Source organism: Quercus lobata, chromosome 2 (genome assembly GCF_001633185.2).
Source record: "Quercus lobata isolate SW786 chromosome 2, ValleyOak3.0 Primary Assembly, whole genome shotgun sequence".
Classification (NCBI taxonomy): Eukaryota; Viridiplantae; Streptophyta; class Magnoliopsida; order Fagales; family Fagaceae; genus Quercus; species Quercus lobata.
Genome location: NC_044905.1, coordinates 5,753,328 through 5,777,292, shown reverse-complemented (window position 1 = coordinate 5,777,292; position 23,965 = coordinate 5,753,328). Strand labels below are relative to the sequence as shown.

General features: G+C 33.5%; 1 protein-coding gene and 1 long non-coding RNA gene across 3 annotated transcripts; one reads left to right on the top strand and one right to left on the bottom strand.

Annotated features, from left to right (window-relative positions):
- Positions 1-2,238: 2,238 nt before the first annotated feature.
- LOC115974222 lies at positions 2,239-12,789 on the top strand. Of its 2 annotated transcripts, XM_031094466.1 has the most exons (4): positions 2,239-2,484; positions 11,014-11,412; positions 12,073-12,292; positions 12,391-12,789. In XM_031094466.1, the coding sequence occupies exons 2-4, from the start codon at positions 11,090-11,092 to the stop codon at positions 12,706-12,708; spliced, it is 861 nt and encodes a 286-aa protein (XP_030950326.1). In that variant the 5' UTR covers positions 2,239-2,484; positions 11,014-11,089; the 3' UTR covers positions 12,709-12,789. The 2 variants fall into 2 exon arrangements, with proteins under 2 accessions (XP_030950326.1, XP_030950327.1); XM_031094467.1 differs by having other exon boundaries at positions 2,245-2,484; positions 12,073-12,403.
- LOC115974223 lies at positions 11,884-22,739 on the bottom strand. Its single transcript, XR_004087867.1, has 3 exons — positions 22,500-22,739; positions 13,768-13,829; positions 11,884-12,547 (listed from the first exon to the last, which is right to left on the bottom strand). It is a non-coding gene; the product is annotated as an uncharacterized LOC115974223 (long non-coding RNA).
- Positions 22,740-23,965: the final 1,226 nt, after the last annotated feature.

Here is a 23,965-nt window from a genome sequence, read left to right as displayed (position 1 = left end):
AGACTTGGTTGCCATTTGCCAATTTTAAAAAGAACATGGCAAAGTAAAGGTTCAAATAATTGGATACTACTTATTAATTATATCTATATGGGTTCGGGTAATATATACCTTTAGAGTACATATTAATCATCCATTTTAAATAAATTTTTATAAAAAATTGAAAAAATTGTCAAAAAAGTTAAGAACTTTTTTGCTTTTCCATACAAAATTTCTTAAAATAGTTTACTAACATAGGCCCTTAGGGCCTATGTTAGTAAAACCCTATATACATAGACCAATTTTAGCTTAAGGACCAAATTTTTTGTTGCATTACTAATCAAAATAAATAAAAGCAAAATGCCAAAATTCATAAAAGTCCATCATCCTCCGTCTAATGTCACAAAACAAACATTTTTTTTTTTTAAACCAAAAAGAAAGGAATGTTTCATGAGGACATCTTAGAAAGTCCATATAATAAACAACGGTAACTATATAAATGAATAAGTTAGTGTGGGGACCGGCCCAGAATAATAGGTTGGCTGGGCCCTAGGCCCGTCCGAGGACCATCCTGTCCGAGGAGGCGTTGCGGCCCAGAATCCTTGCTCAGGCCCACTAGAGCAAAGAGAACACGTCCGATGAGTAATTCCTCCTCGGACATTTCAAAATCCAGGTCAAAGGTGCATCCCAATTACTGTAGTCCTCCCTCCAAGCACGTAAAAAGAAAGGAGACCCAAAATATCCCAGTAAAGATTGTCACCACCACATTAAATGCACCACAGCTACTCTCTTGGCCGCATTAATGAAGAGAAGACCCCTGAACAGTGCTACCTTGGTTACTACAACTCACAAAGAACTGATAAGGGTGTCTGATGAGACAGATGCTCAAATAGGGGTTTGGATGATCAACAAGTGTAAGGCCCAGATGATAAAAGAGGGCTTATATAATATGTAAAAGTCCCCCAAGAGAGGGGGACGGAGGAAAAAAGGAGAGAAGGAACAGAGGACCAAAATTTCACTGTATGAATGTATGCCCATGAATAAAATTTCCCCCTTCACATCCACTTTCTTCATTCTTGTTTCTATATCTCCTGAGCTCATGCAACGAATCGTTTAAGCCAACTGGAACCAAGTTCTTTAGCCAACACTCTACAAAAATTCATTGTGAGGGACTCCTTGGGCCAAAGCCTGACCAACAAGGATCGGATCATTAAAATTGTGTTCCTACAATTTAATATATTGTTAAAGGGACCAAAATTTAAAGACAAAATTTGGCTACAAACTTAGTTGTAGCCTAAAACTATAACTCGCACTAAACAAATTAACATAGTTACATATTTTAAAATTTTAACTGTTGAATTGCATGTTTTTTATGTTCTTAAAATACATGTTAAATTTTATGTTAATTAGAGTTATCTACTATTTGATTTATAAACTTAAATTTTTTTATATGTAATTTTAGACTATAAGAATTCAAAATTTAAAGATTTGATCGATGACATAATTATTGATTTTTGATTTTTTTGAAATTTTGTAAATATGGAGAATATAAAAAGAAAATATAATTCAATAGTAAATTTGTCATAATTCACATTTAATAAAAAAATATTGAGTAGAGTTGTAGTCTTAGGGTCCGTTTGGATTGAGCTTATTTTTGCTGAAATTGAAAACACTGTAGCAAAATAATTTTTAAATGTGTAAATAGTGCTGTGGGACCCATTTTTAATGAAAAAGTTGTTAAAAAGTATAATTTGTGGGTCCATAAACAGTGCATCTGAGCACTATTCATGGAAAATCTGGTCAACAACTGTGGCTTGAAAAAAAAAAAAAAAAAACGCAGAAATAGTGAATGTGGACGCGCAAACGCGCAATCCAAACACAATCTTAGTCTTAGTCTTAGTCTAAAATCAAGTTTGTTGCTAGATTTGTCCAAAAATTATTTATGTTGACCCTAAAAAGTTTTGGGTGGTTGCAAATATTTTTTTAAAGGTAATAAAATCATAAATTTTTAAATTTTATATATAATAATTAATTTTTTATCAGGTCAAGGTACTCTTCTGACCATCTGAACTCCACGCGGAGCCGGCTTTGTGGACCGTAGAGTAAGAAAGTATGAAATATATAAATAAAAGATCATAAAAAGTTACCTTTTTCCTTTCTCGGCAAAAAAGTTACATTTTTTCCTTTTGTTTTTTACTTAAATTTTTGGCCGAGTATAATTATTTATCTATCATTTCTTTTCCATTCGTACTAACACCGACACTCCAGTCGAGATAATATTATTCACTTGTTTTCGCTTTCCTTTTCAACATGCAACTGTCTTCACTTCTGTCCTCTCCCAGTTCACCAACTATGTTTTTCTCTATTATCTTCTTCATCTGAGAGCCCGTGGGTTTTTTTTGTCTTTCTACCAGGAAGACGCCATTGTTAAACACTTATAAATTCCATGGTGGTTGCTTTCTACAAGGCTTCGACTCGGAAGATTGTAGAGAGATAAAGAGCCAGCAGGTACCTGTGTTCTCTCATGTTTTTACTTTAGACTATGGTAATATATAATAATTAACATTACCAGTTTTAAATATTTACCATTAAATGCTCATTATTCATCCGACTCATTATTAAATTCTGATTTCATTTGGGGAATATCATGCACTACTTTTCTTTTTTTCTTTTCTTTTTTTATTCCTAAGAAGAAAGAGATTACTACCTAATATTTTGATACCTCTGTTATTATGCAAAACCATCACGGTAATATTTTAAAAAAAGCTTTGAAATTATACAGATTTTTATCACACTTTCTCGGAATCCAAACAGGGCTCTGTCAGCTCACAATTTTTCGTCTTCTTCACCTCCTTTTAAGTTCTTTCACCCTCTCAGCTTCGTTTCCACTTTCACAAATCTCTCTTTTGGACTTCACATCATTTTTTTCAATCTATTTTACGCCACTACCACCACTTAGTCCAGTGGTACCGAACCCCAATCTCTCTCCGATCGTGATTTGGTTGTAAATATTACATAAAAAGTATTTCGATTTGGTTATAAATAATGGATTTAACTGTAAATAAACAGCTCTAGCTAGATCTACAAAAATCTTTTGTTCTCGTTCAAAATTGTCAATCAGCTTGGTTAATGATTCACTGGGCGCGTTTCTTTGCAATTTTAATTTATCTTAGTTTCTTTATTTGTAGAGATCTATTTGGTCGTTTGTGTTTGTTATCATAAGGCAACTCGTTGATTAGTTTTTTTTTTAATGAAAAATTGACCTTGAAGTTGACCATAAAACTTAGATACAGAAGTTATACGCTGTTTCTTAGTTGTTGCTGTTGTCGTTTTTTTTTTTTTTTTTTTTTTTAAAATTTTTTTAAAGGTCTATTTGGTTGAGGAATGGAAAAGATAAATTATGAAAAATTGGTGGCAAGATGGAAAAGTAAAAAGATGGGACTTATTGGCCACTCGTTGATTAGTTTTTTTTGATGAAAAATTGACCTTGAAGTTGACCATAAAACTTAGATATAGAATTTATACGCTGTTTTTATTTTTTATTTTTTTAAGGGTTTATTTGGTTGAGGACTGGAAAAGTGGAAAGATAGAAAATTAGTGCAAGGATGGAAAAGTAAAAAGATAGAAAATATTTAGTTTTCTCTTGATGTGTTTGGTTGGAAGGATAAAAAAGTGGAAGGGTGAAAAAGTTTTTTGCTTGAATGAAGAAAAATTTGAGGATAAAATAGTTTATATAAATTAACTTTTATATCTTTGTCAATATGTAAAAAAAAAAAAATTATTTGTACTCATTAAATAATATAAAAATTAACTCATTATACGTACTGTGGGGCCATAGAAATTGTGACCCTGGTCCAGTTCACCTTAGGACTCAAGGCCTGAGCCGAGGTGGGATATAGCCGAGGACACATAATAAAAGTCCAAGTAATCTTGAGACATAGCCAAGGATGACTTTGTCCTCGGCATCCCCAAGGCCCTCCTGAAAGAAAGGGCAAGAACGGTATATGAACAATTTTGGGAAAAACCTAAAATATCTGCGTTGATAGAAAAAGGACCCCTGGACACTATGGCGACAAAGGACGAAGGGAAAACTACCATTATTGCCATTGAATACTTTGCACCTGACAGAACCATGCTCTTCAGCTTTTACAATCACCCTCAACCACTTTAGGTATGGGCTGATAGGACAAGTATCAGTCCTGGAAAGTTGAACTTACACGTGAACGTAGGATAAGGGATACAGGCTAATATAAAAGGAGAAGCAAGCAATCCGGAAAAGGGGGCTGGAAAAAAATGCTAAGAACCAAAGCCTCCCAAGCCGTACAGAAGAGAAAGACTTCTCGAATGAATATAGTTTATTTCCGTATGAACACCACGACTAACCATCGTCCGGTGACCAAGGCCTAGCCTTTCAAGCCCACGCTCTACAAATTATATTGTTTGGGCCTTTTAACGTACAAACCCAATATCGTTTTGGGGCCGTCACGAATTGAGTCCTTACACATACAAATTTATATTATTTTTCTTTGTTACCAAACAACGCTTAATTTTTTGTAATCATTAAATAAGAAAATTACCATTTATTTAAAATAAGAAATACCTTAAAATCCCAATATCATTTTCTTAAATTTAACCACTTATTTGCATTAGTAACATAATTTTTTCATTCTACAACTACTTTGATTCTTAATTAAAAAAAATTAAAAATAAAAATAAAAATAAAAACTTGTTGGAGCTCAATAAAAAATAAGTAATTCTAGAACTACAAATTATTCTACAACTTTTTATCACAACTCTAATGTGACAGATTGTAATTGATTAACTATCACTTATATATGGACCCACGATTTTTTTTTACCAATCAAACTTTGCCACATTACAATTGTAGCAAGAAGTTGTGAAAAATTATGCGATCCTAATTTTTCCATAAAAAATAGTATACAATAAAACTAAAAATAAAATAAAAGGCCGGTAGGTCTCACAACCTCAGCTATATTATTTTCACTATAATTCCTTACCATTCTCTCTCATGAAATCATCTCTCAGATTCCTCTCCCATATTTTTTTTTTCTTTGTGACTTTCCCCTCATACTTTCACTTTCACATTTCTTACCTGACTTTCCTCTCATACTTTCACTTTCACATTTCTTACTTGCATGTCAAGGAATCTTAGATGCATTTTCAAAAAAAAAAAAAAAAAAAAAAAAAAACACATGAACTCAGGTGCTCACCGTAGTCCCAGGTATTTCCGTTTTCTTCTCTCTTTTTTTAATTTTTTAATTTTATTAAATTTATGAAAAGGCATTTTCATTTTCAATCGATGATACTTCAATCAAGTATTTTAAAAAAAAATTATTTTCTATGTTGAATAATAGTGAGTTGAAGTTATTGTTGAGAGAAGAAAGGAAACTGGGCAAATTTTTTTGAGTTAAACGCAAGTGGCTAAGAGAAGAAGGGTAGAAATGGTCATTTGCTTGCATGGTCACTTTTCTCCAGCATTTTCTCTCTAAATAGGAGAGATAGTGTTTTTGTGGGCTTAGGTGAAAAATGCTTGGCCCCACCTAAAATTTTCCTATTTTATTTTCAACTAAACATACTCTTAAAATTCAGTCACGTGGTTAGGACTGTCCAACCCAACTTGGAACTTGACCAAACCGAGTAACCCGCCCGAACCTAAACCGAAAATCACCCAAACTGACCACTCTGACGGTCGGTGGCGGGTCATCGCCCACAGAACCCGACGTCTTTTGGTCGGTTGGCGGGTTTCCTCTCCCAAAACTCGAGCAACCCGACCTGAGCATAGAGCCAAAAACTTCTAGCAATATTTGGAGTTCTTCGGCGAAAACATACAAAAATCGACGATACTTGGAGTTCTTCGGCAAAAATTTACTTGAAACCCATCAAATTGGACGAGATATGACGAGATCTAGTCTAGATTTGATGAGATCTGGTAAGATCATGTTGAGATCTCGTCATGATTTGGCCAGATCTCAACGGATCCGGCTAGAATGACAGCACTGATGATGAAACCCAAAACCAACCGGTACAACCCGAAACCCGACGCGACCCGAACTAGTCGATCCGACTAACATTCCGGGTCGATTGCGGGTTCCGTTTTCACCCACCAGATAGCTTCGGGTTGAGTTCAAGTCGGGCACAAACCCGACCCAGCTCGACTCGTGGACACCCCTACACGTGGCAGTGCTTCACTAAAAAAAAATATTGTAATGCTGGACTTAAATATTATCCTTAAAAAAGTGCTCCTTCTCAGGCTCGTAATTTTCAAGTGTCATTAATCATCATTTGTGACCCACCAATACCAAATACTTTTTTTTTTTTCCTTTTAACTTTAGAGTAATGTAATGCCCAGGACATAATTTTGAGTTTGGCGAGTTTTGAGTGCTAGAAATGTGTTTTCACATGGCTCATTATCACGAATTATTCACAATTTACTATGTGACAAGTTGTAATACAAAGTTATATCATAAGTTTTTTTTTAAAAGTTTCAATTTATAGTATTAACTTTTGATAATAATTTTTTATCATTAAATCAAGATATCAATCAGTTTTTGTGTAAATGGGGATTGAATCTCAAATTTCTTATACAATCATCAGAAACTTTACAAATTAAATTAATTGGAACCCATCACATTCTTAAAAAGAAAAAAAAGAAAAAGAAAAAGAAAAATGAAACCCACAGTAAGTATTAAACTTTAAGCTCAAGTGTAATTTCCATGGTATACTTTCTTCTTGTGGTGGGGAGTTTTGGACCATTTGTTTTCTATCTGGCAACAACATCCGAAGAGAAAGTAGGACCAAAAAGTTAAAAACCCATGTGACCACCTGCACATGGTTCAATGTATTTGTGTTTTCTCCTTTCACCTTTTCCAAAAAATTTCAAACCAATCCCACGGAAGCATTTGTTCTCCCTTTTTTTTTTTTTTTTAATGAAATCGTCTTTTATCAAAAAAAAAAAAAAAAGAAAAGCAATTGTTTAAGCATGCTTTTTTTTTTTGACCTTTTAATTTCCTTTGGATTTTGTCTTTTCAGGTACTTCTCATTCAGTTAGTTTTTTTTTTTTTTTTCCTTTTTTAAAAAAAAAAATTTCTTTCATTTGTTTTGCTTTATTTTAGTTCATCCTTTTTTTTTTTTTTTTTTTCCCTCCAATTTGTGTCAAAATTGGTAGACAAGACAAGTGCGTGGTTCTGAACTTACTACAACCAATTCCCTGTTTACACACTTTTTCATGCATGATGTAATTGTAATTGTAATTGTAATTAGACATGGGTTAGAATTTTCCGACCGGAAAAATACATGATATAAATCTGATTTTTTTGACCCAAAGTAAAAACGGGTTGACCTGTAACTTGACTCATTTTTTTTTTTTTTTGTGGGTCAACCCGAACCCGAACCATTTAAAATTTTTTTTTTGGGTAAAAAAATAGTAAAATTAAGATAATATTGGTTTAATTGTTTATTGTGAGTTTTAAGGAAACAATTGATGCATTTACATATCTGCATGCAAATTAATTGAAAGATAAATAGTTGAGCATTCTGTAATGAGTAAAAATTTTTAGATATAAAATAGTAAAGTACATGCCAAGATAATCTGGTTACAATAAAGTTAAAAACATAGATTTAAAATTGTAGACATGTGTGAGAAATATTCACAAGTGTGAAAATAGTGAAGCCAAAGTATCAAATTAACATAAATTATGAATGCTTAGACCTATTTTTTTTAACAATTTATGTCTAAAATAAACGACTTTTCAAAATAAATTATGATATTTCCTAAAGTGTGTGTTACTTAACAATGATATGATATTTATAAAAGAGACCATATATAAATAAGTAAGCAATCAAACTTTAATGTATATCTCAATTGAAATAGAGTGCCAACCACAATTGATAATAGATTATAAAATTGATTTTCAAGATTGTAAATTTCTTATATGTTTTTATTCTTTATCAAATAAGTTATCCAATAAGTCATTTATAATTTTGTTTTATATTTTGGAATGTTGATATTGTGTAGAAATAAAACTTGTGTATTTATGTTACTTATCTTTTTGTTATTTTGTTTTAGATAGTAATATTAGGATTTATATAATTTTAAAATTATTGAATAAGTATTAATAAGTTTAACTGAGTTCGTTCTTGATATAAGTGATGAATTCAAAATAATACATTTTACATCAAGTAATTTGTTATATAATTTTCCAAATGGCAAATACATGTTGTTTTCTTTATAAAAAAAAAAAAAAAAATTCATGCGAAAAATATGGGTCAACCCAACCCGACCCACAACCTGATTGACCTGAACTCGTTTTTAACCCGCTTAAAATCACTTGTTTTTGACCCGTGACCCGTTTGACCTGCAATTCAATTGACCTGACCCGACTCGTCCGTTTTGCCATGTCTAATTGTAATCAGTGAATTTAAGAATTGAAAAAAAAATAACTTTTAATCTTAATTATTAAATAAAAAATATTAAAAAAAAAGTAAAACAAGTTTAGTATAATTAAAAAGTTAATTTGGTTAAAAGTTTTGTGAGAATGAATTAGAACACTAGCATCAAGTGTGTTAAATACCATCAAATATTCTAAATGTTAAAAAATTTAATATTGATAAACAGTATAATTTCATATTTGGAACTAGACATAAAATCTTATGGGTCTGTCTGGTAGTGTATTTTGAACAACAATTTTCAATGTTTAAATAATATTATATATATTTTTACACACTTTTTTACCAATACATATTTTTAAAAAAATACAAACATCTAGAACAATATTATTTAATAGGTGCTAAACATGTTTTAGTGTTTTTTTTATTCCAATTTCTTTCTCCCAGGTCACATTTCAAGTCTTATCTCATTTTCTTTCTCTTTATCCCTCTCCTTGTCAATGGGGCCACAATAAATTTTTTTTTTTTTTTAATTTTTAATATGAATGAGGCTTGTTTTAAATTATTTTAATGTAATATAATCTTAAAATAGAAAATATGATATAAAGTCTACCTTTTTCTTATCACCTACCACACCACAACGATTTCCTTTGATTTTTGAGAAATAAATTTAAAAAGAAAAAGAAAAATGATTAATGACTGTGTTTGATAGCCGAGAAAATCAAATAGAAAAGCCACATCCAGTGTTTGGTAGCCAGGAAAACTATAAGGAAAAACCTCATCTTCTTCGCAAAGAAACCCAGAAAAACCCTGTGGCCTTAACCCAACCACACCGGCCAAGGTCCTAACAGACTTATTCCCTCTCTTAATTTGTATATTTCTCTCTCTTCTCTACCCCTCTACTTTCTACATCTACCCATCACTGGCAACAAGACTATCAACGCCAAAGGGGTGAGTTTGCTTCGATTCTGAAGAATTTTAGTTCGTTTCGATCATTTTTCTGCAAATTATGATGGCCCTATCGGAGAAGAAGGGGCAAAAGCAACAGTTTTCTTTGAAATATAAAAAAAAAAAGTTCATTTCTAATTTTGAATCCTTTTAAGTAGAAACCAAGGATATTTTATTAAGTATCACCCTTTAATAGATCCATATGGCATATGCGATTCATATAGAACCTATGAGGAATAATAGTTCAGATTGTTACGCCACATATGCTAGTCATTATCATGTTAGAAAGAAAATCTAGGTGCTTTTTCTCCTTTTTCTATCTGACAGCGATAGGCTCTGGCAGAAGAGGAAAAAGATATCAGATTGATAAAAAAAAGAAAGAAAAAGAGAACGAATAATAAGAGAAAATTGTGGTTTCTTTTTTTCTTTTTTAAAAATGATTGTTTTCTTATTTAAGCAATGCATTTGCGTTGTGTGCATTAATTTCATTTTTGGTTATATTCTATTATAATTATGATTGTCAAAATCGTGATCTAAGTTGTAGGATTATACGATCCTATGATCCCACATTACCAAAACAATTATGTCTGCAAATTTTGTAGAATCACACGTGTTAGAGTGCAAATTTTGTAGGATCATATGGTTTTTATTGATCCTACCAAAACATAAATTTTGATTTATGCTTCTTTAAGCCCAACTAAAGCCACAAGTCCAATATATTACTAGTGGCCCACAAGTATTGAAGTCTCAAATTTACCCATATCATCTGAAAATCTAAAAAAGAAACCACATTTGAAACTTAAAAAAGTGTCATCCGTATGTGTTGATAAATATTTTGGTACTTAGTTACTAATTAAATATTTATTGAACTTTTTGGATATATTGTATTCAAACTTAAGCATATTTGTTTTGTTAGTATAGATGTAAGGGTGTATGATATATAAATTACATTATATTGATGCAAATCTTTGTATTTTTATGGACGAATTCATAATTTGTGATTATTCAACACACAAAGTTACTACCAATTTATTTTTTGTTTTCAATATGAAAATAAGTAAGATCTTACAATTCTCGATCCCTTGTAGATTCTTGATCTTAATAACCTTATGTGTGATTCATTGATGTGAGCCTTTTAAATATGGAACAAATTTGCATGTCCCTTTCAATTTCCCTGGAAAATCCTTATTCTCTAAAAAAAAAAAAAAAAAAAAAAAACTGGTACGAATCTATTAATTCTTGTTCTCTATTTTTTTTTTAATTAATCATTTCTCAACTGTTGTACTTTGAGAAAGAGAAACACTTTTAATCTTTTTTTTACTAATAAAGACTTGGACAGTACAAGTATCTCTTGCTTACGGTGATACACAAGAGTAGACGCATAATCACAACCGCACTCTTGTACACACCACAGTTCTTACCTAGTCAGTAGTCACTCATACCAACTCTCATTTTATTGATTCTAGGTTCTTTATTTCCATGGCTTCACTTTCTTTATACTGCAATTTTTTTTTTTTTGGGTTGAAACGATAGTATAGTGCAACTTCTACCGTGGTAGATCTTTGTTTAGAAAATTTACCCGTGAATGTGAACGTTACAATTTTTGACTTATTATTTTAGGAGTCCAGTATTTTGAAGTACTTCTTTTATTAATGCCTAAACTTAATAGTACTCCTTCTACAGAAATCGGAAGCTTGCCTGGTACGGTGAATCAAGTAACGTGAACTACATTGTGCAACAGGTTCTAACAAGCAATTTGATGGAATCCTTCAAAGAGATTGGAAGGGATATAACTAGTTTTCTAAATGCCTCCATAACCGAGAAGATGGAGAGGGTTAGGGAAATCCTGAGGAAGTTTGGAATGCTAAATGACACATTCCCTTACCAACCTGAGCTCTCACGACATGCTGTAGTGGTTGCCCCACTGAGTTGCGTGTTCTTTCTCTTCTTCGACATTATGCATACTCTTAAGGATGACAACAGCATTGTTTGGTGGTCTGTGCATGTCGGTTTGCTTGGATTCTTCTATTTCTTTTTACAGCCATTGATAGGGGAACCGAGCTATTCCAATCTCTCAAAGTGGTAAAAGTTATTTTAAATCTGATGATAGTTCTGTTCACACTTCATTTTGAAAGACATGTATAAAACATACACGTACATACACTAGCAAGAGCCAGCTGCCTTTGCATTTACATTGCCCTTCTGCACGGCATTTCCTCTCTATTTGAAATGGATCTATTTTCTAAAAAAAAAAAAAAAAAACCTGATTCATTTTATGGTTATTAAATATTATAAATTTAAAGATATATTTAGTGTCATATCATTTAAAATTTTTGATAACATGACATTTTGTATATTGTCATTTCTAAAATAGTGATATATACAAATTTTACTACATAAAGTTACAAACTGAAATGTTACTATTCAGGAAAAAAAAAAAAAAAACTGATATGTTACCAATTACATGAAAACAACTCATATATTTATTTATTAGATAATTAAAATCCATTAATCCAATTAATTGACATATTAGTTTATAAATTTTATATTATAAAATTTGTAATAACTATAGCATTTTCCATTAGAAAAAAATTAAAAAAATTTGACCATGAAAAAAAAATGGACTTCATCCCTTTCAGGTGAAACGGAAAATATCATGTTCTCATGTGTATGTGTAGACTGTATAGGGACATAAAGATAAACAATGGGTATTTAGTAAATTTTGGGAATTTGCTTCTGCAGGTATGTATCCTGGCTCTTCGTTGCACTTGTGTATCATCTTCCAAGTTCTCAGTCAGTGGCAATATTAATAAGAATGAATTTGTCTTTATTTTTGACAATATTCATCTTTTCTATTGTTTGCCTTCTCGTCTTCCACTATATCTTTATTCTGGTCGAGTACAATTTTTCATATCAAAATCGAAAGTGGCCAGACACATGGACCATTCTCCAATTTTCTGCTGTAAGTCCTAAAATGACTTTTGGTAACTCTAGATTTGCCGAATCAGTTAGCTTCTCCCTTTTCCATGTAAACTCTGAATACTTGTTCATGCTTTGAACGTTGTCAGTATAGCCTGCTGTGTATTTCTGAGTCATTGTAGAGAGGAGCCGCTTGAACAAAGAAATTTGAAAGACAAAGTGTGTTCTTCACTTTTTTGCATGCGGAATGAAAATTGCGGGACAATATTCGATCTTTATGCCAAGGTATGCCTGCAACCTATTTTAAGCAGTGTGGATTTATCCAACAAAAATTTTCAATCCAATGTTCCATACTTTAATTTTTTTTATTTTTTTCCCTTTCAAACTTTGATTATTTTATATAAAAAGATCTGTAGCAAACTATGGTTGCTAGAGGATAAAAAGGGAACACTTGAGTGAAACAGGATTTTTATTAGTTTTATCCTACCAAGAAATAGTATATTATATTATATATAAAGAATGACGCTGTACCAAAATAAGAAAGAGATTGTAAAAATTACTTTCAATCTTTATGATAGTTCTGTTCATACTTCATTTTTAAAGACATGTATAATACATACATATGCATGCACGCGTTGGCAAGAGCTAGATGCCTTTACATTTACATGTCCTTTCCACATGCTCTATTTTCTCTCTATTTGAAGTGGTCCATAAATATTAAGATATATTTAATAATAAAATACAAATAAAGGTATTTAAATGGTAAACATTAACGAAATTTTACTGAAAATGTGCCTAAAAAATTTAAACAACTTGCAAATGAACTTTCACTATTTTTATAAGGTTAATAGAAAATAATAAAGCATAAACAAGTGTAAAAAATTTGTGTTTAGTAATCTTTCAAATAAAAATAAGTTTAAAATAAAATCATTTTCATCATAAATTAATAAATTGTATATTCACAAGTAAAAAGTATAATTTTTGAACCACTAATAAAATTATCAAATAATAATATATTGAGAGGGGGTAATATGATAAATAGAAAAACTATAACACAAACCACTCAAAATAAATAAAATAACGAGTGTCATCAAAGATTGACACATTAAAGGAGCTTAGCTTAGCTTAGCAGTTAGCGTGTCAGTATGGTTTTATTAAAACCTGGGGATCTTAGATTCTATCCCTCACCTTCACATATTTATAATTTAATTAACTCCTGTTGGCCGAGTTCAGTTCATACAATAGACAAAACGATAAAACCAAAGCCTTTTCAAATCTTGCTTTTCCATAATGTTTCATGATAATAGCATATCTCCTTTATTCTTAAATATCATGTTCATGAAATAAGTAATAATATCAATATGCTTAAATCATATACATGAGATTTCGAAAGCTCAAACATATATCTTTTTTGAAACACGACTGTATACAACATCTTTAGTCAAAATATTTTAATGCATAATTATATTTTTAAACAAACGTCATGCTTAACAAATGCCTATACCACATATCCTTTACCTGAAAGTAGAGTATGCAAGAGATTAGGATTAGAGAAGCTCAAGTGTCCACGTTCTCACCACCTAAACGAATGATCAAAGCTTATTACTTACAATTCTACCTTACCAAAAACTTACACATGAATGACAACCTAACTCTAAAAATAAAGAAAACTGTAAACCATATCAAAGAGGTTCCCAAAACCAACATACATACATCAAACAATTTAGTGAGCATAACCAAAGAGGGTCATTATAAGAAGGTACCAAAAATCTTTACGATGCAAGCATTGCTCAACAAGGGATACTGAAGTACATGTGTTTCTTTTAGGTATTAAACCATTGAATCAAGCCATAATAAATTTGCTCAAGTATTAAAACACATATCAATGGATAGTGACATCAAATGAAAATCTAATCTAATAAACCAAAACCAAGCTTTAAGTCTCTAATTTCTTATTGTTAGGATATATGTGTTTCACATGTTAAGAACATATGTTATGATTTTATGTAATTGGCTTATCCTTTGACAAAACGCACTTTACTTGTATTTAAGTAGATTTAGGATGTTTTAAATGCTTCAAGAAATCTTGTTTCAAGATCAAGTATTGAAACTTTCAAATCTGTTCAAGAAAACAAGTTCAGAGTGCAAAATCATTGAAACTCGACAGCTGCATCTATCGAGTTTAAGGAAGCTGTTCTTCATTCGGTGTGCTCGACACCTGCTATCTGTCGAGATTTAAGATTGTCAGAATTCTAATATGATTTTCTTGGGATCCGTGAATGTGTTTTTGGGCTTTCTTTTCTCCTAACCTTAGACATATAAAAGGATCAGTTTAAGAGCCGTCAAAGTGTTCATAAGTTGCACAAGCTTTGAGCAAACTCTGTTCAAACAATGTGATCGAAGACGAAATTCTTGCCCTAATTCATCTCTTTCTCTTGAAGAAGTTGCTGTGTATGTGCACCGTAGGGTTTTGTGACCAACCATCTTCTTGATCTTCATCGTGTGGATGAACTGAAGAACTTTGCAACCAACAATTTTCTTAATTGGTGATTGAAGTTGCGTACTGGAATCCGCACAATTGGTTAGTCACGTACTGGGAGTCGTGCATCTGAAATGAGACTTGTCATTACAGAACAAGTTCAATTGGGTATTGGAGTAAGGGTTCAACTGTAAGTTGGTAAGGTACTTGGATTCTTTTACTTGTAACCGCTTGTTGTGATAATAGTGGAGTTTCGGGAGTGGTGACCTGAAAATCATCCGGTGGGGTTTTTGCCATTAGGTTTTCTCCATTCGTAAACAAATCACCGTGTTATTTATTTTCCGCTGCATATTTAGTTTGTTGGTGATTTGTTTGTGCTACCATGCGTTTGCATGTTAAATTGATTAATTAATAACTTGGCTAATTAATTAATTAATTTCTATCACAAGGGGTCATTCAATTTGTGGCTTATTAAGTGGTATCAGAGAAGGCACACTCTGATTAGGGTTAATCTTTGTTGCGTTGATCCATTGACCTCTGTTTGTCATGGATAGAGGATAGTCATTAATCATACCACCTTTATTTGATGACACTATATGCATACTGGAAAGTATGCATGAGAGCTTTCTTGTAGTCTTTAGATGAGAAAGTGTGGTAAGCCGTAGAGATAGGCTGGACTAAGCCTATAGAAGCGCCAGCTGACTGGGATGATGCCAAGATTAAGGCGGCAAACTTCAACAGCAGAGCATTGAATGCATTATTCAGTGCTGTCACCAATGAGGAGTTCAAGAAGATATCCTCAACTGAAACTGCCAAGGAGGCTTGGACCATTCTCCAGACAACCTATGAGGGTACTAAGGCTGTCAAGGACTCAAAGTTTCAGAGGCTCACTACAAGTTTTGAAGAGATAAAGATGGAGGAGGATGAGTCTTTCGATGAGTTTTATGCCAAGCTAAAGGACATAGTGAAGTCAGCCTTCAATCTTGGGGAAACCATTCCTAAACCCAAGATTGTGAGGAAAGTGCTCAGATCTCTGCCTGAGAGATTTCATACCAAGATTACGACAATAGAGGAATCAAAGGATATTGACAAGATTCCTCTGATTGAGCTGGTTGGAAACTTGCAGACCTACGAGCTAGGGTTGACAAGAATAGGCAAGTCGGGTAAAAGCAAGAGTATGACACTAATGGCCAAGAGCAGTGAAACAGATGAATCTTCTGATGATGAAGATTCCAAGATGAAGTCTTACATTACTAGGCAGTTCAAGAAGTTTATGAAGAACATTAATGGAAAGGGTTTCGACAAGGACCGCAGGTAATCCAGTTCTTCTCAGTTTAAAGGCTAAGACAAAGGGAAGAAGGATGCTAAGGAAGGTGGTCAGTACACTGTTCCCTCAGGACCTAAGGGCTTTGGGTGTCAAAACTTCGGTCACATGAAGCATGAGTGTCTTACATATCTCAAGAGCATTGGGAAGAGCAAGGCACTTGCTGTTACCTTGAGCGACACTGAGTCTGAGGATGATTCCGACAATGAGGATAACAGAATCTTAAATGCCTTCACGGCCACGGTCAATCCTACTGATGGGATTGTTGAAGATGTGGTTGAAGAAGAGGAACTGGTGGAATCCAAATTTGAGAAGATGGATAATCAAGATGACATCCATATAGCCTATGAGAAACTGTACAAGCTTTTTGAGAAGCATGAGAAACTGTATAGGCTAACCACCAAGAAGCTTAGTGATGTGGAACCTGACCATGAGGAGCTTTCCACAAAGTTTGATGAGGCTAATCAAACTATTGGGGCGCTGAGATTTGAGAACAATTTCTTGGCTGAGAAGACCAAGAAGCTTGAAGCAAAACTATGTCAAGTTAAAGCTCAACTGGAAAGGATTTCAAGCGCAAAGCTGGATGAGATGCTAAGCATTCAGAAATTTGCTTCAAATCGAACAATTTCTGAATAATGAGATTAAAATTGAATTAGCTAGTGAAAACTTAGACAAGGGTAAATCTATCTTAGGAGCACCCCTTAAGTTTGAGAAGAAAGATGTTAAAAACTCTAGGGCTAAGAAGGTTAACTCTCAAAAGCCTAAACAAAAGAAGCAACATCTCTGTCATCATTGTAGAGCTGCTGGTCATACTCAACCAAATTGCTAAAAGTGGCTTGCCACTTAACAGAGCAACGGCATGATAGCATCTGGGAACCTGAATCAGCTTCAATCCTTTCTCGCTCCCCTTGGTGATCTTTTCAAAGCCCTCATGTTCCTTTCAAACTTGAACGGTTTTAATTCTTCCCCTTCACCGCCTGTTCAAGGGTTAGCTGACGAAAATATTCTTCTAAGGTGTGGAAGAAAAAAGACTCCAAGTGATTCTGTCACTTTTCTCTCTCTCTTCTTGTTTTTGTGTGTGCATTACTTATGTGTTTTGCTTTCATGTTTTTGAGTCAGTCTAGTTTTTATGCTCTGTTTGTTTAACATATTTTTCTTTGGTTATTTTTTGGTTTTTGCTTTATTTTGTTTTTCTTTATAAAAATAAAAAAGAAAAATTGAAAAATCAGAAAAATACAAAAACAGTGTGTGTTTTGTGTACTTTGGTACTTGTGTACTTTGAATGGCCATTGAAACAAAGTCTTCTAAACTTTGTATCATTTTGTAGTTTAGATGAGTATCTCTATGCACAACTAAGCAAGTGAGTTTTGTGGCTTGTATTTGTAATGAGTACGATTAAGTTGTCTCTAAACTTAACACTCAAATCACTCTTTTTGATGAGAAGGATTAAAAAATCCTGAGAGAAAGGCATAAATAACCATCTCACCACTGTTATCCGCCAATCATAATATGACACTTGTATGCTTCGACATAGTAAAAGTGCAGTGTCAATGACATTTGTGTGCTTAGGCATAGTAAAATTTAAATGTCAAATATCATTGGGTATTTCTTTTCTCTATTTTATAAAAGAAAAATATGCAAAGAAAAATCAAAAGTCAAAAGATCAAAAATGCTTTAAAAATGATTGCAAGTGTGTATTCTAAAAGATGTGAGAGTTATAGGATGTACCTCAAAGATGATAGTCTCCATCAAGCAGTTATGATTGTGTGTGAGTTAAAGTGATTTTCTCATATCTCAAATCGTCATAACATGCATATACTTATGTAATCTTGCGATGTTTTTCACACATAACACGCAATATTCTTTGTTATTCTTGATACATGTGCAGGTACAATGTGATTTGGCCATCACGAGGTTTTACATGCATTAATGTATGCTCACTAAACTGTCTAGACTTGTTTTTAAAATATAAAATTGGTTAGACTTGTTTAGTGTGTGTGTGTGTTTTTGGAGATTCATGTGCTTAAATTTTCATTTGAGAGATATTTTTGAAGAGCTTAATATGTTGATTGGATCGTTGGTTGAGTTACATGTTGGATTGCATTCATGTTTGTGTTTTTCACATCTCGAAAAACTGTTTTTAAAAGTTAGCTCGACACCTCCTCGATACCTAGCTATCTGTCGAGCTTCCTAAAGTTTTTTCTTATTGCAATCTCACCTGCACCTTAGTGGATCGATCAAGATTGGGTCTGTATGCTCGATAGCTTCTTGACACCTGGTGGATCGATCGAGCTTTTGTTTCTGATTCTGATTCTGACGAGTTAATCCTCGATACCTTCTTGACACCTCAACTGTCGACGAGCATTTCCTCGACACCTCCTCGACAGATAACTCGATACCTCTTGATACCTGCATTTGTCGAGATTTACTAGCTTTCCTATATAAGGCCTCTGCGCGATCTGATTCTCATTTCTATCGATCTCTCACTCGATACTTCTCTGTTTCTCTCCCCAAAACACTCAAATCTCACTCCAATCTTGGTTCTCAAGGATTTTACAAGGTTTTTCAAGTTTTTCTTCACTTGGTAAGCTTCTAATCCTTCTCATTCATGCATTTCATGTTTTGAAACCTAGGATTTGGGGTTTTTGAAAATTTTTGGAGTTTTTCAAAATTGATGAGCTTTCATTGAAATTTTGGGTTGGGTTTTCACTTAAATGTGTTTAAAACCTCATACATTGCATCACATTAGCATTATAATGATATTGTCATGCATTTAGATGTGTGTTATATGTTTGTACGCTGATAGGTTTGGATTGGGCTGAGCCCATGATGCAATTTCCTTTGCATGTCACATGTTCATACATTTTCCATGCATACGTACTTCTTTTCAATATATTTGATATATTTGAAAATGTTTGGGACTTTTCTGATTGTCATTCTTTGTCTCCCTCTCTGTTAGTTTACGTTAGTCATGTCTATGACACTTAAGCGTAAATCCATTCCAGCCCGGAACCCTCTTCGTTCCGGTGCTTCTTTGTTATCTGATCTTACTCTATCTCATATCTGGTTCCATGATGATGATGCCTTTAAGGCATTTTCGAAGAACTTTTCTAGAGGAGGCATTCATTCGGAACGCCAAGTCATCTTGACGGATTTTGCTGACACCGACCTTCTCTCTGTCATTCACAGTAAGGGATGGGAGTCACTGTGTGACGTCCCGGTCACCTGTCCTCTCGTGCTTATCCAGGAGTTTTACCCCAACATGCACAGGATTGATCGATCAGTACCTCTTTTCTTCACTCGCGTTCGCCGTATGTGCATTCCTATCACACCGCAGTTGGTTGCGGATGTGCTTCGAGTCCCTAGAATAGAGTTTCCTGACTATCCTAGTTGTGAGTGTCTGAGGACTGTGTCCAGGGATGAGCTCATGTCTGTTTTTTGTGAGTGCCCTTCTTCTTGGGGTGAGCATCTGTTTACACCATGTAGACCTTTTGCTAAAGGTCTTAGATTCATGAACATGGTGATGACTTTTGTTTTGCATCTCATTTCTTACTATAACTCCATCACAGAGCCTCGTGCTCGATTTTTGTTGTCTCTTCTTGAGCATTTTACCATAGACTTCCCTTCTCATTTCATTTTGTCTATTATAGATGTTCATCTAGATTCGGCGTCCTGTGATAAACTCATCTTTCCTTCCGCTATCACGAGGATTCTACGCCATTTTTCCGTTCCTTTTCCCTCTTCCGACCATTTTACCGTCATGTGTGCTATAGATTACGCTACCGTTAAACGTAGCGAGGCCCAGCTTCGGTCGCGGCAGTCAGATTTAGCAGTTCCTTCCTCCCGTTTGGCTCCATCCACATTGGCTCCTCCTTCTTCTTCGGGCGATGTGTCTCTAGGAGATATCATGGCGCAGCTGTAGCGCGTGGATGCTCGCCTCGATACACTCTTTATGGAGTTGTATCAGGTGAACGTCCGTGTCGGTCGTATTGCACGATAACAGGTGTCCATGAGTGGTTTTGCTCCTGAGGCTACTTCTTCACCACCTTCTCCCGTGGGTTTTGCTTCTGAGGATGAGGATGATAATGATGGTGATGACGATGATGCTTCGGATGGTGATGACGATGATGCTTCGGATGATACTGATGGAGATGCTAACACTGCCTATGAGATATCTACTTGACACTCTTACCTTTTGTTATTCGTGACAAAAAGGGAGAGTAGTTTTGGTATGAGAGTAGTCCATCTTAAGGGGAGAGTTAGTATAGGACCATTTTGTTAAGGGGAGTGTTGATACTTTGTGAGGGATGTAGTGAGGATAATATATATATTTTCTTTTCTTTCTTTTTAGATACATTACTCTTGTACATGAGGTCTTGTGACCATTTATAGACATACATTGTACTTATCTCTTTCTTTATATTGATGTATGTTTTTCTTTCACTTACTCCTTCATGTGTTGTTTCTCTTCTCCTTTTATACACATGTTTCTTATATTTGTATGCAATCTATTATTTCTGTTTCACACAAAGATACCTTGATGAGTTTTGTTTAAAGTATTTCAGAAATATAGGTTGTCAAAGTCTACTTGCCATAAACTCTCTTCTTGCAAAGTTTTTCAAGAGTTTGTGTTAGAATAGATTTTATTGTATTCAACAAGTGAATATGAGTTGAGTGATTTATGACTTCTCTCATATGTTCATTTGTTTGTTGTGATTTTGTCACGGATTGCCAAAGGGGGAGTTTGTTAGGACATATGTCATGATTTTATGTAATTGGCTTATTCTTTGATAAAATACACTTTACTTATATTTGGGTAGATTTAGGATGTTTTAAATACTTCAAGAAATCTTGTTTCAATATCAAGTATTGAAGCTTTTAAGTTTGTTCAAGAAAACAAGTTCAGAGTGCAAAATCATTAAAGCTCGACAACTGGCTCGATAGCTGCATCTATCTAGCTTAAGGAAGCTGTTCTTCATTCGGTATGCTCGACACCTGCTATCTCTCGAGATCTAAGATTGTCAGAATTCCAATCTGATTTTCTTGGGATCTGTGAATGTGTCTTTGGGTTTTCTTTTCTTCTAACCTTAGACATATAAAAGGATCAATTTAAGGGCCGTCAAAGTGTTCACAAGTTGCACAAGCTTTGAGCAAACTCTGTTCAAGTAAATTGTGACCGGAGACGAAGTTCTTGTCCTAGTTCATCTCTTTCTTTTGAAGAAGTTGCTGTATATGTGCACCGTAGGGTTTTGTGACCAAGTATCTTCTTAATCTTCATTGTGTGGATGAACTGAAGAACTTTGCAACCAACAATCTTCTTAGTTGGTGATTGAAGTTGCGTACTAGTATCCGCGCAATTGGTTAGTCACGTACTGGGAGTCGTGCATCTGAAATGGGACTTGTCACTATAGAACAAGTCCAATTGAGTATTGTGGTAGGGGTTCAATTGTAGGTTGGTAAGGTATTTGGATTCCTTTACTTGTAACCGTTTGTTGTGATAATAGTAGAATTTCGAGAGTGGTGACCTAAAAATCATCCGGTGGGGTTTTTGCCGTTAGGTTTTTCCCATTCGTAAACAAATCGCCGTGTTATTTATTTTTCGCTGCATATTTAGTTTGTTGGTGATTTGTTTGTGCTATCACACTTTTGCATGTTAAATTGGTTAATTAATAACTTGGCTAATTAATTAATTAATTTCTATCACAAGGGGTCATTCAGTTTGTGGCCTATCACTTATTATTTCATTACTCTTACAAATTCAAGTTAATACAAATCAGTCTGCTTGTGAACTTAATTTAACTTACTTAAAAGTCTCCAATTGGCATAAAACTTAATATGAACAACCTTCATACTCTATAAATTTCAGTTCAGTCTCATTTCTCAACGATTAATTAAAATTTAGAGTTAGAATGAAAAACTCATAAAATATTCAATACTAGTCCAATTTCTTTGATACTTGATTCATTTGAAACAAATGGATGTAATATTTCATTAAAATCAAACTAGGTCTCAAAATTCAGTCTATAGAAATTAACATAAATTTTTAATCACAAACTGTACATAATCTGTATAGGAAACAACAGTGCACGTAAGTCTTGTAAATTTGTAAAACATGTTCAAATGGAGTTCTTTCAACATGGAAATTGGTACACACACTACACTCATCATTGAATAATACCAAGTATAAGATCCACAAATTTTTAGTATATTAGACAACCAAATAGCATGCCCAATTGTGTTTAGAATAAGAAATAGAGCAAAAATATAGTTTTCCGTCAACATGCACAGACTTTTCTACTCAACCAACATGGCGTACAAGTTCTCAACTAGGAGAAACAACTTTTAAACAATTTACTTAACCAAAGAAATAAAAATGAAAACGTGCAAACTTAATACACTATGCTGAGATACAAGAAGATCATGCAAACTTTCAGATTTGTGTCTTACCTCTTGAATTATAATGGTTGGTATGCTTGGTTCTTGAGAAAGAGTGCAAGTGTGAGAGAAAGACTAAGAGGTTTAGAATACTGAAAATTTCTGTAGGAATTGCTGAACATAGGATTAGGTGGTGTGGGAGTAATATGGAGATGTCATGCAATTAGTAGCAAAGAGAAGATGAATCATGTTTTGAAGTAGATGTCTCATACTTCCTTCCTAAGTTGATGTGTCATGCTTCATATGTAAGTAGGCGTGTCATGCTTTCATATTTACGTAGGCGTGTCGTGCTTCATGCCAAGTAGGTGAGTCATGCTTCCATGCTTTTCAGTAAAATACATAAGCTACCACTATTTTGGAAATATGTAGGGACCTACCACTTTTTGGGTACTTGAGTTTGGAGAACTCGATAATGGAAAAACTTTGAAAATTTTTAATGGTACTTGAGTTCCATCAAAAAATTTTCGGCAAATTTGAAAGCTATTTTTTCAAAGAACTCGAGTTTATGGAATTTTAGTTATACGGCAAACTCGAGTTTCACAAACTCGAATTTCGAAAAGGGGATACATTACTAAATATTTCACAAAAAGTGGTATATTGTAAAATATTTTGCAAAATGGTGGTATTTGGCCATTTTGGCCAAAATACAAATGCACCCTTATAGTTCTTGTAAATCTTCATACTAAACATATGCACCCTAATAGTTCTTGTAAATTCTTGCGATAAGACTAAAGACTTAATTTGTTTTTGAATGCTTGAAAAGTTGCTAAAATTAGTTAGGAGGCATATTCAAAATTCGAGTTGTGTAGGTTTTCTCTTGACCAATACAAGAAGAAAATAAACAAATATGGCAAGAATGACATTAATATGAAGATCTTAGACAATACGATGCCTGCCATAGTATGAAGATTTAGGTATGGGATATCACATGTGGTTCCCTTCACATTGTCATTTTTAAAAGAGTTATGCCAGAGATAAACTACAAATTTTATTACGAATTGAAATGTCACTAATCATGTAAAAACGATCCAAACATTTATTTATTAGATGGTTGAAGTTTACTAATCACTTTCACTATCACATTAGTTTGTAACTTTTATATGGTAAATTTTGTAGTTGTATTTTCTACTTTGTAAAAGAATAAATTAAATTATAACTTTTTATCGCTTCCAACAAGTGTAATGGAAAGAATCATGATCTGATATCTATGGATATATAAAGAGTGACATAGAGAAAGATCCTTGTAATCAGTAATTTTTGGGAATTTACCTCTGCAAGTTTGTATCCAGGCTTTTTGTGGCACTTGTGTATCATTCTTCTGGTTCTCAGTTTTGCTAGAAAACTATCTATATAGATAGTTTTTCACATTTTTCAGTGTTTCGTAGCACAAAAAAAAAAAAAAAAAGTCAACGGAAAACTATCTTTAATCAATAGAAAACCCAAAGAAAAATAAGACTTATTTTCTATTGGATGTTTTC

Coding starts and splice junctions, on each gene's coding strand:
- LOC115974222 (XM_031094466.1), top strand. CDS start 11,090: ATGGAATCCTTCAAAGAGATTGGAAGGGATATAACTAGTTTTCTAAAT. Junction 11,413..12,072: donor TATTCCAATCTCTCAAAGTG/GTAAAAGTTATT, acceptor TTGCTTCTGCAG/GTATGTATCCTGGCTCTTCG. Junction 12,293..12,390: donor CCATTCTCCAATTTTCTGCT/GTAAGTCCTAAA, acceptor CATGCTTTGAAC/GTTGTCAGTATAGCCTGCTG.